Source organism: Orcinus orca, chromosome 18, assembly GCF_937001465.1.
Source record: "Orcinus orca chromosome 18, mOrcOrc1.1, whole genome shotgun sequence".
NCBI classification, from domain to species: domain Eukaryota; kingdom Metazoa; phylum Chordata; class Mammalia; order Artiodactyla; family Delphinidae; genus Orcinus; species Orcinus orca.
The window spans coordinates 60808187-60825674 of record NC_064576.1 but is presented as its reverse complement, the minus strand read 5'-3'; the positions used below and the strand labels follow the sequence as shown (position 1 = coordinate 60825674).

General features: G+C 35.4%; 1 protein-coding gene across 4 annotated transcripts in view; it reads left to right on the top strand.

Moving 5' to 3' along the window:
• KPNA3 (karyopherin subunit alpha 3) overlaps positions 1 to 16661 on the top strand; it is a 91671-nt gene extending 75010 nt beyond the window's left edge. For all 4 annotated transcript variants that reach the window (XM_004274610.4, XM_049701064.1, XM_033436876.2 and 1 more), the window contains exons 11-17: positions 7618 to 7749; positions 8677 to 8805; positions 10994 to 11098; positions 11197 to 11268; positions 11428 to 11590; positions 13612 to 13706; positions 14111 to 16661. In XM_004274610.4, the coding sequence (XP_004274658.1) occupies positions 7618 to 7749; positions 8677 to 8805; positions 10994 to 11098; positions 11197 to 11268; positions 11428 to 11590; positions 13612 to 13706; positions 14111 to 14209 (795 nt within the window). In that variant the 3' untranslated portion in view covers positions 14210 to 16661. The remainder of the gene's footprint in view (positions 1 to 7617; positions 7750 to 8676; positions 8806 to 10993; positions 11099 to 11196; positions 11269 to 11427; positions 11591 to 13611; positions 13707 to 14110) is intronic.
• Positions 16662 to 17488: the final 827 nt, after the last annotated feature.

Below are 17488 nucleotides of genomic sequence, written 5' to 3'. Positions count from 1 at the left end.
CCAGCTATAGATTAGAGGTTTCAAAGACCCCCTCCTTGGGTTCTATTAATTTGCTAGAGCAGCTCAAAGAACTCAGGGAAACAGTTACATTTACTAGTTCGTTAAAGGATATGATAAAAGATACAGATGAACAGCCAGATGAAGAGATACATAGGGCGGGATCTGGGAGGGTCCTATCCCCGTGAAGTTGGGGTATGTCAGCCTCCTGGTGTGGGTGTGTTCGCCAGCCAGGAAGCTTTTCAAACCCCCTACTGTTGGGATTTTATGGAGGTTTCCAAAGGTAGGCATGATCAGTTGTTAACTCTGCTTCTAGCCCCTCTCCACTCTCTGGAGAGTGAGGAGCAGGGCTGAAATTTCCAGGCTTCTAGTCATGACTCGGTCTTTCCGGTGACCAGCCTTCATCCAGGAGCCCTCCAGGAGGCCGTCCAGAGTTACCTCATTAGAGCAAGAGATGCTCCTAGTGCTCATATTGCTTAGGACATTACAGGGGTGTCAAGGATGGGGTCAAAGACCAGATATTGGAACAAGAGATGCTCTTAATGTTCTTATCACTTAGGAATTTATAAGGTTTTAGAGCCCTGTGCTAGAAACTGGGGGCAGAGACTAGTACATTTCTTACCATTTCACAAGATTAAAATCAACAAAGGCTAAAGGTATATAGGGCAGAGTTTAGGAGGACCCAGGTGCAAGTTTCCAGTTGTCCTTTCCCAGTAGATTGGTAAGGACAATGCTTTATTCTCCCATCAACCATGTGTGGCAACACATATCAAGTATTACCAACCAGGAAGCTCCTGAACTTTGATGTGTCCAGGGTTTTTTCTGGGGAGTCAGTCACATAGGCTGACTGACCTTAAGTACTCAGTCTCTATCCCCTCCCAGGAGTCAGACTGATACAGTGTGGCCCAGGGTCTCAGGAATGCAATGTTATTAAGCAGGATAATCCCAGGACTCAGAGGTTATCTTGAAGGAGCTGATCAAGGACCAGTCCTTTCTTTGGAATGTATAGGATTTGAGCACCCTGAGCTTTACTCAGTTACCCTTTACTGCATATAAGGATAAGTATACAGTTTTAACTTGGTTCAGCTCTAGTTGTCTCTAAAGCATGTGTGATGTTAACATTCCATAGACATTCTACAGACACCTACTAGGAAATGGTATACATGTTAATAGCAGTTTTTGGTAAGGGTGCCTCCCTAACAGGACATTATTTGTTAGCATATTTACTGGAGGTGGTAAAAATTGGTAAAGCTCTTTGAGCTGAGTATATTATTCTTTGGAGACTTCGGATTGCTAGAGATTTTCCTTTGGTTCATAAGATACCAGTTTTCAAGAAGTTTGTTCAATACATTGACCCTTTGAGTTGCCTATCTTTTCCGTGTATATATGTGTCTCATACTGTGTGTCTAGAGATCAGCTTTCTAGCAGTCTTCAAGTACATGAAATATTGCTGAAGTAAAAAATTTTAAATGTTTCTAGCCCAGAAAAACAGACATAGTGAAAAATAAAGTAGCTCAGGATTGCCAAAGACTTCATTGGCACATGATTAATCTGACTATTAGCTGGAAGGAAAAGAGTATACTCATTGACTATTAGTGACTGTAAAAGCCAGGCATTTTACCATAGAAATCCAGAAAAAGGGAAAAACCAAGAAAAAAGAATATTGGAGGAGGTGTAAAATAGCAGAAGCAGCTCAGATGGGAAAAGGCAGCAAAAGGTAAAATTACAAATGTCAGAGACATTGAGCAGCTGTTAGCCTGATTATGGAGATGAGGAAAGCAAACTGATGAAAATAGAAAAAACTAGAATAGCCTGATAATCTTGTGCTGTGAATTTCAAAGTTTTAAAGCATTTTTAAAACGAGATTTTCGGTGAAGGCCCAATATATTATAAAACAAAATTAAAGAGAGACTAGAAGAGTCTTTACAGCTTCAGGGGGCCTGAGACCTAGCTATAGCTTACTTTCCCCCACCAGCCTTTGAGGTGGTGTCATGAAGATCTAACCAAAAACCATTAATTGATCTGAGCTTAGAAATCTTAAATATTTCATTTTTGTAGGCTACTGTATATTAGAAAAGAATGGTTTTCTGCTAATAGTAGGGAGCTATAATGGAAAAAAGTCTTTCATTTAGCAGCTTCCTAAAACATCACAGGCCAAGGCAACCAAGTATTGTTCTGCACAGTATTCCATTTTGTGGCTATGGTTTATTCAAACACACTATTTTGGGTAGGCATTTAGACCATTTCTTGAATTTTGCAAATATGAATAATGTAGCGGGCAGTAATCCTGTGTGTTTTCATATTACTGGAGATAATATTTCAGGGTAAATTCCTAGAAGCAGATTGCTAGGTCAAAGAGTGAATGCATTATAATTTTTGTTATACACTGCCAAATTCCCTGCCTTAGGGGCTGTGCCATTTGCATTCCCAGCAGCAACATACAAAAGTGACTTTCTTCATGGCCTTGTCCATGTGTTGTCATTTTAAAATTTTTGCCACTCTATGAGAAACTGTATCTCTTTTTTTTTTTGCGGTATGTGGGCCTCTCTCACTGTTGTGACCTCTCCCGTTGCGGAGCACAGGCTCCGGATGTGCAGGCTCAGCGGCCATGGCTCACGGGCCCAGCCGCTCCACGGCATGTGGGATCTTCCCGGACCGGGGCACAAACCCGTGTCCCCTGCATCGGCAAGCGGACTCTCAACCACTGCGCCACCAGGGAAGCCCTGTATCTCATTTTTAGTATGTGTTTCACTTGTTGTGAGTGAAGTTGACCTTGATTTCATATGTTGAAGAACCATTTTTACATCTTTGCAAATAGCCTGTTCATCTTTATTGCTCATTTTCCATCAGATTTTTGATCTCTTTTCCTTGGCTTTTAAGAGCTCTTTGTGTATTAAGGACATTAACTCTTTATTTATGATATATATATATATATATATATATATAGTCAAATATTTTCCTAATTTGTCCTTTGGCTTTGATATATTTTGCCATGCAGTTTTCTCCTTTTTATGTAATCAGATTTATCAGTCATTCCTTTTGTTGAATCTAGATTTTTTTCCTGAGTTATAGATGGTTTGTTTTTGTTTTTGTTTTTTGCGGTACGCGGGCCTCTCACTGCTGTGGCCTCTTCCGCTTCGGAGCACAGGCTCCGGACGCACAGGCCCAGCGGCCATGGCTCACGGGCCCAGCCGCTCTGCGGCATGTGGGATCCTCCTGGACCGGGGCATGAACCCGCGTCCCCTGCATCGGCAGGCAAACTCTCAACCACTGCGCCACCAGGGAAGCCCTATAGATGTTTTATTATGTTAAGGAAATATCCGTAAAATCCCATTTTGAGTGTTGACATCAAGAATGCGTGTTGGAATTTTTCAGTGTCTATGGAGAGGATTATATGATTTTCTCCGTAAGTCTATTAATATGACATACATTGATATTCCTAAAATTGAAACATCCTTGCATTCCTTGAGAAATCTCACTTGATTATCATATATTATTTTCTTAATGTAGTATGGGATCCTTTTCACTAATATTTTATTCAGAATTTTTACATCTCTATTCACATAAGAGATACTGGTCTACAGTTTTTTTATGCTATCTTTATTCGGTATTAATATTGTATTTTTATTGCATTTTGAAAGTTTAGGTATTAACATTATGCTTCATTCGTTTTCTATGCTCTGGAACAATTTATATAGCCTGAGGTCTATCGGATCTTTGAAGATTTGGTAGTTTCCCTCTTGAAACCTTTTGGGTCTTGATACTTGTGTGATTAGTTCCCTGATAATTTTCTCTATTTTTGCTATTGAAATTGGCTTGTTTAAGCTCTCAATTTCTAGTGAGGTTAGTTTTTTGTAAACTACTGTCCTAGGAAATTATTCATTTCATCTAGGTTTTCAATTTTGTTTGCATTTAAGTATGCAAAGTAATCTCTTTATGATTTTTTTGTTTTAATTTACTGTTTCAAGAGTTATTTTTTTCATTATTTCTTATTTTGTACATTTGTGCTCCTCCTACCACTTCTCTAATTAAGTTAACTAGGACTTTTTTTCAATTTTTTCAAAGAACTAGGATTCTGATTTTTAATTAGATCTGTGGTTTTTCTGTTCTTTACTTCATTACTTTCTACTTTTGTACTTACTGTTTCTTTTTGCTTTCTTTTGGTTTGCTCTGTTCTTTTTTTTTTAATTTATTTATTTTTGGCTGCGTTGGGTCTTCATTGCTGCGCATGGGCTTTCTCTAGTTGCAGTGAGGGGGGCTACTCTTCCTTGTGGTGCGTGGGCTTCTCATTGCAGTGAATTCTCTTGTTGTGGAGCACGGTCTCTAGGCACACGGGCCTCAGTAGTTGTGGCTTGCAGGCTCAGTAGCTGTGGCTCGGGGGCTCTAGGGCTCAGTCTCAGTCGTTGTGGCGCACGGGCTTAGTTGTTCTGTGGCATGTGGGATCTTTCCGGCCCAGGGCTTGAACCCATGTCCCCTGCACTGTGCCACCAGGGAAGTCCCTGCTCTGTTCTTTCTCTAGCTTTTTATTTGTGATCTATTTTCATTCTTTTAAGTTCTGTTGTATACATTTTTAAGGCTATGAACTTGCCTTTGAACACTGCTTTAGGTAAATCCCATAGATTCTGATACGTGGTGTTTTCATTATAATTTTCTAGAAATTTTTTTTCTGTTTTTTTTTTTTTTTTTTTTTTTAATCCACGAGTTGTTTAATATAAGGCTCTTAAATTTCCATGTGGTATTTTGGTATTTATTAATATCTAATTTTATTGCCTTGTAATAGTTTTATAATATTTCTGCTTTATGTAATTGATGTTTTCTTTGGACCTAATAATATTTTTGTGCTCCATTTGCAAGTTTATTATCTGTTACCAGGTTTAAATTTCGATGTATATTTATAAAATCTGTATCCTCACTTTTTATCTACTTGACTTCTCATACTGACAACAGTGTATGAAAAATCTTCTTTCAGTATATTTTTATTTTTTTCTTGCATCTTTTTATTTTCTCCTTTGTAGTGGTATTTACAGGGTTACTTGGTGAATAGATGTTTTTAACAGTTACATATTCATTATAAATTGTGAGATATAGCTTTACAAAGTAGCCTTCTTTATTCTTTGTAATACTTTGTAGAATGAATTCTACTGGTCTGCTAACAGGATTGTAGTCTCTGCTTTGTTATCATTTACTTGGTGTACCTTTGCTTGTCCTTTTACTTTTAGCCTTTTTAAATGACTGTTTTAGGTGTGTCTCTTGTATACAACATAGAATTGGGTTTTGTTTTAGGAGCCAATTTGAAAATCTTTTTATTGTTACAGGTGAGTTAAGCCTGTTTCATATTGTTTGATATGTTTGGTTTCAATTCTGTCCTGTTATTTTGTGTTATAATTTCTGTGTGTTTTATTTTCTACTTAGTGTTCTTTCTTCTCTCTTTTAAAAATTTCTTTTGGTATTTAGGAATGTTTGTTTTTGTTCTAATGTTACCTTTATACTTATACCTTTTATAATGCCTTTTGTTTTTTTATTGTCTGGTTTGATAGGTTTAAATGGTATTTTTTGACTCCTATCTTTACCCATACAGCAAGTGATGAGCTTATTTCTATTTTCTCTTTTCTCTCACCTCATTCTCCCATTTTTGAATCTAGGTTTGTGTCTTTTGCCCATTTTGGGAAGTTTTCCATCATTATTTCTTCAGATATTTTTTTCAGCTTCACCTCTCTTTCTGGGACTCTACTGACATAAATGTTATTATATCTTTTGTTATCATCCTACAATTCCCTAAAGCTCTGTTCATTCTTTGCAGTCTTTTTTTTTCTCACCCAATTGGATGATTTGTATTGATCTGTCTTTGAGTTAGTTGATTTTGTTTTTTCTTTCCCTTCTACTATTGAGTCCTTCCAGTGAGTTTTAAATTTTGGTTACTGAGTTTACTAGTTTTAAAATCCATTTGGTTCTTCTTTATTTTTCCTATTTCTTTGCTGAGACTTACTATATTTCATTTGTTTCAAATGTGTTCATAATTGTGTGCTGAAGTATTTTAATGACAGTTACTTTAAAATCCTGTCAGATAATTCCAATATCTGCGTCATCTCAGTGTTGGCATCTGTTGACTTTCTTTTCGTTTCTCAGTTGAGGTGATCCTGGTTCTTGATATTATGAGTTATTTTCAGCTGTAGCCTGCATTTTGAGTGTTATGTTATGAGACTCTGATTTCTGTTTAAATCTTGCTACCTGTTACTGCCAGACTTGGTAGTAGACAAGCTTCACTCACACACACAGCATCTGTAGACACCTTCCAGCAAGGAGGCTTTCCTTGTGGGGGTAGGATGGTACATGGATGGAGTTCTCAGGCATACCTTCTGTCCTCCCATTTGTCAAGTGCAATATTTCAATTTTTCTGGAACATATAACATTTAAATTATTCTTCCACTCTTATCCTCACATTTGTGTTAGTTTTTGATCTACAGTGAAATATTTCTTCGGTTATCTCTTAGTTGAATGAAGCTCATCCTCTGGTAAAGGTGTCAGCAGATTTTTCTGTAGAAGACAGTAAATCTTGTAGGCTTTTTGAGCCACATGGTCTCTGCCCCACTAAAGTGGAGTCGTTTTACTAGGATATGTTACCTTTAAGCTCTTCACTGCTCTTCTCTGAAGTCTCACATAGCCTTAGGGCAGGAGGTCCAGACAAAAGGTAGAATTTAGTTTTTTCTCTTCTTACAGGTAATTTGAAATTTGTAGCATTCTCAGACTCCTAGTAATGTTGAAGGTGCAGGCTATGTGTGGTTTTATTTGCTCTTGTTAATCCATATACTTTTCTGAAGGTTACATGGAGAGATTTGAATTCAGGTGGCTGCTGTTATTTTAGAGCAACAAATGTCTTTAATTTGAATATTCTAATAGGAAACATCTCTGGATTTCACATGAGATCAGGCCTGTGCTTACATTCCTCTGTGAAGACACCAAGGAAAACTACATATAAGCTCTTTGACTTTGAATGAGTCAACAAACCTGAGCCTGATTTTTGTTTTTTTATTATTTGCAAAATTAGATGGGTGTAAGGCAAGGTTGATACTGTATGCTCTTCAATTGGGACATTTTTCAAGAGATTTACAAATAATTATTTTTTTCCCCAAAGTTAAAATGCCAAGTCATTTCTTTTATGTTTACTTTAATAGTCTGAAAAATTACGTTGCTAAACATGTTTAAAAACTACTAATATGGATAAATGATCTCTTTGGGCTCTTCTAAACTGGAAGCAGCGTGATATATTGGTCTCATTCTATGTATAAAGTGTTTCCTTGTGATTATTGGGTATTTAGTTTGTGAGGGCAGGGAGAATTACTTTTCTGCCTATTTTTAAATTTATCTACCTAATAGATAGATATGGAAGTTGGGGTAGAAGTTGTCCCAGACTTCTTTGTCTCACTTTTGTGAAGAGTGGCCTGAGGTAGCCATTGAGAGAGTTTTATCTACTACGTAGTAGATGTATCAGCTTAGCAGATATTTTTGCTACCAAGCTAAAAAAATTCAGTTACTTTTTATGTCACCATTCCATAAGTGTATTATGTATCTCAAACATTCAAACAAATACATTAAATGGTAATTCATTTTTATTTCCTGAAGATTCTTGTGGATACTGTTTGGGCACTGTCATACCTGACAGATGGAGGTAATGAGCAGATACAGATGGTTATTGATTCAGGGGTTGTGCCATTTCTTGTGCCCCTTCTGAGCCACCAGGAAGTGAAAGTTCAAGTAAGTACTTAAACATTTTTTCTTACTTGTGTAAAGTTTGTATTTACTATAACCAGTTAACTTGTACAACCAGGCTTCAGTTCTGTCTATATGCACATTTCTTCAGTATTTCTTGTGCTATTTTACTGAATCTGCTTTTGTTGATTTCTAAATCTTCATCTCAACCGGATTCTTTGCTGAGTTGCAGACTCATGTAGCCAATTGTCCTTGCATCCTTAGACATATCCTCTAAGAACTCCATTGTCATTTCAACCAGACAGAAGTGAACATACCATCTTCTCCCACAAACCTGTTCCTCTTTCTATATCCCCTTTCAGTGGACAGCATAGTCCAAGCTAGAAACCTTGATATTCCTCCTCTTGTCTCCCCTCCATTACAAAACCCTGTCAATCCTTATTATATAGCTTTCAAATCTGTTTTCTCCTTGTATCTAGAGCCACTGATTTAATTCAAGATTTATTTTCTTTCCTCTGGATAATTGCAAAAGCTTCCAAACTGCATTTTCTCCTCTCCCTCTCGTTTCTCCTCACTCTAATCAGGGGTACATGGCTGATAGATCTATTCATCCCACTTCTGCCAAAGTGACTTTCTAGATACAAATGTGTGCCCGTTAGAGGCCTTTATTAAAATCTGTGGTACCAATTTACTAATAGGTAAAAATAGCTGTTAAAGAAGGACCTTTATAATTTTTATTTTAATATTTTTCCAACTATTTTCCACACAATTTTTCTATATAGTTCCAGTTTTCATAAAACTATTGTTTAAAGTTCAAAACTACTTTCCAGTTCAGTGAAATGATTTGTGTAAGAATGCAGTAAATTTTAATCATTCACCCTTCGCATTTTTACATTTTCTCAGGATTATAAAAAGCATATTATCAGTTTCATCATAAACAAATTTATAGAAAACATTTTATCCCCACCCCAGACAGCAGCACTCAGAGCGGTTGGCAACATAGTGACAGGTACCGACGAGCAGACCCAGGTTGTTCTCAACTGTGATGTCCTGTCACACTTCCCAAATCTCTTATCACACCCAAAAGAGAAGATAAATAAGGTAAGGCGTATAACAGCCTTGTAAGTGCATTTCTTTCTTTTTGTATATCTCAATTTTGACTGCCTTCTTGTTTCTGTTTCTATTCCTGTTTGCTTGTGATTCTCTTCAAAACCACTCTAGTTAAAGATGAGAATTATTTCAAATCACCTCTGCAGTTATTTTGTTTCAGTTGTTAATTGCTTGCTATTAAGTGCTGTCATGATCATCACAGAATAAAATTATTTGTATATTAACCAATGTTTTTATTTCAATAGATTGAGCAGTAGCAAATTAGTAGCCACTAGGTGAGAGTACATATGAAATTTTCCATTGGGTGGCCGGTATTTTTTTTTTTTTTTTTTTTTTTGCTGGTGTGTTTTATAAACAAATAGATCATAGTTTAATCTCCCTATGAAATGAGATTGAACGAAAAACTGCAGTGCCTAAATTAAAGGATCATTAAAATTGGTTTTTTTTTAAAAAAGATTTTAAGCTTAAGATACAATCTTACTGATAAATATGTGCTTAAGTACTTCAGTCTTCATGTCTGGCTTATTTCATATTGCATGTTTTCAAGGTTCATCCATGTTGGAGCATGTATCAAAACTTCATTCCTTTTTATGGCTGAATAAATATTCCATTGTGCCTATATACCATATTTTGTTTATTCGTCCATTTGTTGATGGATACTTGGATTGTTTCTACCTTTTGGCTACTATGAACAGTAATGCTGCTAGGAACATTGGTTTGAGTCCCTGCTTTTAGTTCCTTTGGGTATATATCTATGAGTAGAATTGTCAAGTCATAGGGTAATTGCATGTTCAAGTTTTTGAGGAACCACCACGCTCTTTTCCATAGGAGCTGCACCATTTTACATTCCTACAAAAAATGTTATAAGAGATCCAGTTCCTTTTTTTAATTATTATTATAGCCACCCAGTACTGTGAAGTGGGGTCTCGTGGTTTTGATTTGCATTTAATTTAATACAGTTTTATCTGCCTGAAATGCCACTATCCCTCAAACTAACAAAACTGATTTCTTCTTTGTCATAATTATATTTATATAGTTGCATGACTATAATTTGACAGTTGGATTCTTTTTTAATATTTATTTATTTATTTATTTATTCATTCATTCATTCATTTTGTCTGCTCCGGGTCCCAGTTGTGGTATGTGGAATCTGAGTTTCCTGACCAGGGATTGAACCCAGGCCATGGCAGTGAAAGCACTGAATCCTAATCACTAGGCCACCAGGGTACTCTCCTACAATCTTTTCATTGTAGAGGAGGAAGAAGATACACATTTGACACTAAACTTATAATAAACCTATTTGTTCGTGACATAAATCATTTAAGGTTACAATAAAATTTGTTATATAGACCATCCTAGACTAGTTAGAAGCTTAAGTTGTAAATTTATCTTGCAAGTAAAATTTTTTTAAATTATTTTCTTTATATTTTTGGCTGCACTGGATGTTAGTTGTGGCACGTGAGATCTTTGTTGAGGCATGCGGGATCTTCCGTTGGGGCGCTCTGGCTTCTCTCTAGTTGTGGCGTGCGGACTCCAGAGCATGTGGGCTCTATAGTTTTGTGGCACGCGTGCTCTCTTGTTGAGGCGCGCAAGCTCAGTAGTTGTGGTGTGTGGGCTTAGTTACTGCCCCATGGCATTTGGGATCTTCCCAGACCAGGGATCGGACCCACGTCCCCTGCATTGGAAGGCAGATTCTTTACCACTGGACCACCAGGGAAGTCCCTGCAAGTAAATATTTTTACAATAAAATAATTCACCTTTCTTAGAAGTAGTTTTAACACAAAGTATTAGGAAAGTCCGTCTTCTATTTATTTCTATCATCTGTCTTTTAGAGGGAGCTCATGCACAAAAAATACAAGATCCATGAGTAAAGTCTTTTGTCTGTTTTTTTTCACCGCCGTATCACCATTGTCTAAAATAGTGCCTCCGGTATAGTCCTAGGTATCTATATTATTGAAGGTTATGCTAGGTTAATGGGTCCAGATATTATGTATAGAAGTTTCCTTATATGTTTAAAAATGGGAGATTCTATATAACCTAATCACCCTTAGATGCGTTTCCCTTAATGCAGCTGAGGTGACTTGTTACTGTATATATAAACTACATTAAAATAAAAATATAAACACATTAAAGATACAGTTTTTCAAATAAAGTTGCCCTTTATTTTGTTCAATTATAGGAAGCAGTGTGGTTCCTTTCCAACATTACAGCAGGCAACCAGCAACAAGTTCAAGCTGTAATAGATGCTGGATTGATCCCTATGATTATTCATCAACTTGCCAAGGTCAGTCATTGTTATGAGTTCATCGTGTCTGTTAATATATTATAACCAAGACTGTTTGACCAAAAAATTCATTTTAACATTTCTTTTTTAACCTTCAGGGGGACTTTGGAACACAAAAAGAAGCTGCTTGGGCAATTAGCAACTTAACGATAAGTGGCAGAAAAGATCAAGTGAGTTTGGAAAAAAACTGTTAATAGTTGTTAATACTGGAAAGCATACTACTCTCTTAGGTTTAGGAGTTGTTGATTGTTTATTAGCCCCGTACTGTGTTCTTTTGGGGGAAAAGATAATTATATAAATAAGAGTATCTCTTCTCTTCTGTTGTCTAGGTTGAGTACCTTGTACAGCAGAATGTAATACCACCATTCTGTAATTTACTGTCAGTAAAAGATTCTCAAGTTGTTCAGGTGGTTCTAGATGGTCTGAAAAACATTCTGATAATGGCTGGTGATGAAGCAAGCACAATAGCTGAAATAATAGAAGAATGCGGAGGTAAGAGGGTTGATTAAAGAAAAATAGTTGAGCACTGGAACTCTGAAACATTAGTTCCTTTACAGACAGCTAATTAGAAAGAAAACTTAGGATATATTGCTATTAATATTAACATCATCCGAGGATGTTGCTATTCTTTGTTTGCTATATTAGTAGTCCAAGAAGATTTTCCAGAAAACAACCGGTTGTGAAAGTCACGCCATAACATTCCTAGAGATTGACAATGCTTTTCAGGAAACACAAATACTCCTGAAGTCATATTGCATAAGAGCAAATTAAAAGCTCTGAAAACCGCTATAATAGAGAAACTTACAGGCTTTGTTTAATTCGGCATTTCTCAAACTCCTTGACAGTAAAACACTTGTTTTCATGTTATACCTATTATCATGTGATTCTGTGGACCTCACTTTGTGAAATACTGTTCCATATATTGGAATAGGTTATGGAAAAGGTCAGTGATTTCACAGTCATCTAGATATTTTGTTTCAGTCTTATGATTGCTAGAACTCCATGCTAGGGTTATTACTACAGAAATTACTTTGAAATTTTAATAAGAAAGAACTGTGATTTGAAATACTATATAATTGTTTTCTCTGGTAATGACATATGAAGCATATATTTTAAAATTCTGTTTTTAAAGGTGCCTGTTCAATGTGTACTAAATTGCTCAAACCTTAAATTAACTTATCTTAATGTCATGTTTTATTTTATACGTTTCGTTGACTAATTTGTTCGATTATACTACCGAGTTTATTTTTTTAAGAGAAAACAAATGTGATAGCATCATAGAATGTTCAGACTGGAAGTATTTTCTTAATAACAAGAAGAAAATATTCTGGAGATGTTAAGGAGTTTTGTCCGTGGTCAGGGAAGTAGTTAGTGATAGGAGCATAATTAAAAGCCAGATTTTCTTACTGTACTACTGTTAATTCACTGTTTATTTTGTTTTAAGATGTTTTACTTTTTAAATAATTTGAAATGAACATTGTAGTCTGGTTCAGAACAACTTAACCCAGAGAGTTTGAGCTTGTTACTCCAGCTTTTTATCAAGATAGTTGCTTCTGTCTATGAGATAAATACTTATAATTAGGATACGTATTTACTTAGCATTTTATGATTTTATAAGGTACTCCACATCCATTATCTTTGACACCTATTTTCCATTTTTCTGGTTTGAATATTACTATATAAAAACTGAAACTATTTCAAAATAACTTAGCTAAAAAGACATTTCAAGGAAGAATATTTATTACTAAGGATTTAATAGACTTATGTACATGATACATGGAGTAAATATATTGGGAATATAAATAAAGGCATTCTATAGTTACTTTTCTGAAAAAATATTTCCCAGATTCACTGTAGCTATAGGACGTAAGCACCCTGTTCATTCTTTTTTTTTTTTTTAAGAAATTATTTCAGGGACTTCCCTGGTGGTCCAGTGGTTAAGACACTGTGCTTCCACTGCAAGGGTCATGGGTTCGATCCCTGGTTGGGGAAGTTCCACATGCCCCATGATGCAGCCAAAAAAAAAAAAAATTACTTCAAAATTTAAAGCTTTATCTTATATTTATATCAATCATTAAGTAACATTTGGAAAACAAAGAGAAGGATAAAAATTACTGTATGCAACAGTATGTTTATATTAAAGGAGTCCTGGGGCAGGGTGGTGGCAGAGATCTTGATTCTAGTTCTGTCACTAACTTGCCATGTAACCTGAAATAAATCCCTTTACATCTCTGTGCCACAGCTTCCTCATCTGTCAAATGGGGTATTTAGGTGTTTTTTAAGCTGCCTGCCTCAGGGACCAGGATACCTCTAGGGCTTCGAAAGAGGAAGAAATTAGTGGGATGCTGGCCCTCTAACCAGAGCAGCTCAGGGTTTTATCTGTATTTTAGATGAACTGTCATCTTTGGAGGGTGGTGGGAGGGTGTTCTGAGTTCTTTAGGATTTTCCATGATTACAATGAGCACAGTTTTTATTAGTATGTACCTAATTATTTTGACTTTTATTTTTATCAGGTTTGGAGAAAATTGAAGTTTTACAGCAGCATGAAAATGAAGACATATATAAATTAGCATTTGAAATCATAGATCAGTATTTCTCTGGTGATGATGTAAGTATGTATTAAAGTATGATATGTCTACGTGTACATTAAAATTTATACATAAAGTAAGTTTTCTAAGAGTTTTCCATGACTAAATTTATACTGTATTTCTGTCACCTTGTTGCTTTTGTGGTTTGTTAAATGGGAAGAAATGGTAATTATAGAAATGATGTATGTTCAGATAGGTAGAGTAAATCTACAGATACAGGAACTAAAGCATGGGGCAATTTTTAAATGTGTGTTCAATTTTTAATTGTTAGATTTCTTAATAACATTGTTGATTTACTTAAAATATTTTTTAGGTGACAAAAACATTCATATGGAATTCTCTCCTAAGAAGTAAATCAATTCCGCTTACACTGTAATGTGTAGTATCTTAACATAATAAAGATTTTTTTTCTTGTTTATTATAGATTGATGAAGATCCTAGCCTCATTCCTGAAGCAACACAAGGAGGTACTTACAACTTTGACCCAACAGCCAACCTTCAAACAAAAGAATTTAATTTTTAAGTTCAATTGAGTGCAGCATCTTTCCCACATTCAATATGAAGCACCACCAGATGGCTACCAAATGACAAGAACAACAAGTACAAAAGGCTCCAAAACATACATGCCTCTTTGTTTTGATGCTTCTAAAGCAAGCCATGTCTCAGTCACTTTGCAGTTGCCAAAAGTCACTATCCACATGGACTGTAAATGCATATGCATGATTTCCTAAACTGTTTTAGAATTCTCCTTAACAATCTCAACTACCCTATTTTTCCCTGTTCCCTGGTGCCACACGCTGACAACCGCAGTCTCCAGTTTAGAATATTCTGTAGTGGTGGCATGTCAGCTGCCCACTTGATATTCCTTTGGAAAATGGTGCGCTATGGATCAAGACACTTTGGTATGACACATACACATGTTGGAAGACTTTAAAGAGGTGCAGTCTGATCTGAGCCTCCATCATTGTCCTCCACAAACATATTTTCATACTCTTTATGTGGAAGAATAGATTTTAAAGTACAAGCCAAATGATTTTCATTGGTGGAACTGACACAAACAAAAAGTAACTTAAAAAAAAGAAACTTGGTTATTGATTAAACAGATAAGTTTTAAAAAACTGTACTTCATCTACCAGTAATTGATGTGTTTATTATCTGCCTCAGAAGCCAGGGTTGGAGGAAGAACTTTAGCTATGGATGGTAATGCTTTCGCCATTATACCTAATTTTTGAGAACAGCAAGCCCTATTTGACCACTCACTTCAGCCTGTGTGTTCCTGCTGTTTTGAAGTAATCAAATGCTGTGCATGGTATTTTACCTGAGCTGCAACCTGTTACGGACTTGAACTTCTGTTTAAGTTGAAAGCAAGAGTCCCTGACTATAAAGAAAAAAATAAATAAAAACAAAAACATAAAATTCTAAAGTACCCATTGGTGATATTAAAAAAGAAAATCTTGCTTTCAGCTTTCAGGAGTTAATATTTTTCGTTTTAAATTGATAATTGGGTATGGTTGATTTATATTGGGTTTAAACTGTGGAGCTTTCATGTTTACTGTAATTTAGTCTTAAAATATTTTTTCTTAGTAACCAGTGCTTTTGATAATGTGGTTGGCAACAAAACAACAACTATTTAGAAGTATCATAAAACTTCATTCGTTGATTATTGGAAAGTTCATTCAGATCCTACTCTAAAAGCATATTCACATATAAAAAGATTCAGACAAGGATCTGCATAGAGGAATAATCTGCAGTTTTTTAACATAAACCTGATTTGCAGTGATCTTTAAGTAATTCTGCAAAATCTGGTATTACTGTGTAAAGTCATTGCTTTTGGTAAATTGTCTGACCCAGCTATTCATGAAAGAATTTGAAATTTTTTAAACTGAATAATTTGTGCTGTCACAGGAATGGTTTTATTGCTATTGTTTACTGGGTATAATTTCCCAATGAATTGATGTGAAGGGATAGAAAATCTAAACTAATTTAGTTATCCGATGGGGGGGGGTGTGTATTTACTGTGATGAAGATGAGACAGATGCCATCAGAGCTTTGTGAATCAGCGGGGGTGTTTTCACTGATAAACAACACATAGCAGGTGTGCATTCATTACAAATATATGTATCTGCCAAGGTGGAGCCACTTTAAAGAGTGAGTTTTGTCTTGTATCTAAAGTGGATACAAGAGTATGTTTAAACTGCAAGATTTTTACTTGCTAGAGAATCTGTTTTAATATAGTGGTTTGGCCTCTGATTATTTATAGGTTTTATAAATTTTAGAATCAATTTCTCTTTAAGGTGGCTCAGATTTTTCAACTCTTGTGCACATAAAATTGAGTTGAAGTTCATTGTGCCTTTTTTTCTTTATCCAAATTTTGAGTTAAAGCTTCATATGGTAACTGCATCCTGTTCAGTAGTCTAAATTTTTGAAACTGTGTGGTGTTCACTAAAAGTAGGAATAACAAAGTCAAAGCTAATTAAGGTCACAAACTTCGGTGAAACCCTTGAAGTCCAAATCTTCTCAATATTGTGAATTGTACCCCTTCCAGTTTACTTTCTTCTGGACTCTCCATACTTACTGACAGTTACCTTTTAAATTTTGCACACATTAAGATTAAATTGGGCCTCTACTGTGCCGATTCCTATTTCCTCTTGTGTTTTAAGTGCAAACTAACATAAGTGAACATTAGCATCAAGTAGTGCAGACTTACGTATGCATTGGCTTGATCCAATTTGTTGTGACCTTATCAGTTTGGAAATGGAAATGCAAAATTTCGTAGGTAAAGGAAACTAAGTATATTGCTGCACTTTTAAGTTTTCAAAACAGTGTTGAAAAATTGCATTGTTTTTATTTTTTTTTAACTCGGTTAAAAAAGACTAAAACATTCTTTCAAAAGAGGCATCTAAATGTGTTCCTAATTTTGTATATGGGCTTAGGTTTTGTAACCAATAAAAAAGCTGCTATCAAATATGGTAAAACATTGAAGAACTTATCTTTGAAAGTATCTTAATTTCCTTCTGCCTTCATTCATCACATGGTGTTCTCTCTATGTATCTCAGGTTTAAATACCACAACTCATAGAAAGGCCATTTGAGATGATAGTGTAATTATGACTTTCATAAAACAAAAATTCAAGCTTTATTTAAGGCCTGTCTAATCCTTGAAAACAAGAACTTTGGAAGATAGTTATTGAAGTAAGGTTGAGGCTCTAAATGAAATCTTGGATTAATTGAAAGAACAAAGGAGCAGCCAAACTTTTTAGTATACAGGTATTTTTACTTTCATATAATGATACTTCAAAGTATTTTTGAAAGAACTCAGTATATAAGTAAATAAGTTACAATACTCCTATTTAATCTTGCCATAATTTACTTCAGAAGCGTTGTCCTTCTGAGGAGTTTAATTATTGCAAGTAAAAATTTGTGAATGTCAGTCGTCTTACAGTGATGGTTATGAATTTTCTTAACCCTAGTTGAACTGGGGGTTTTAATTAAATCTGTTTGGAGAAAGGGAGTATAATTTCTGTACATTAAGCTGTAAGTCTTAAGGCATATAGGCCAAGGAGTTCTCTCTTTTACCCACCAGTCATTTGTCTAAAGTGTAAAAGGAACTCTTCATATAAATGTTGTACTTAGTTAAATAACTGAAAAACAGTGGTAGAATGCTTCTCAAAAGCACAGTATATAGATGAGGTTCTATCTGTACATACCTATATACAGTTGACCCTGGAACAACATGGGTTTGAACTGCATGGGTCCACATATGTGTGGATTTTTTTCAATAGTAAATACTGTAGTCCTACACG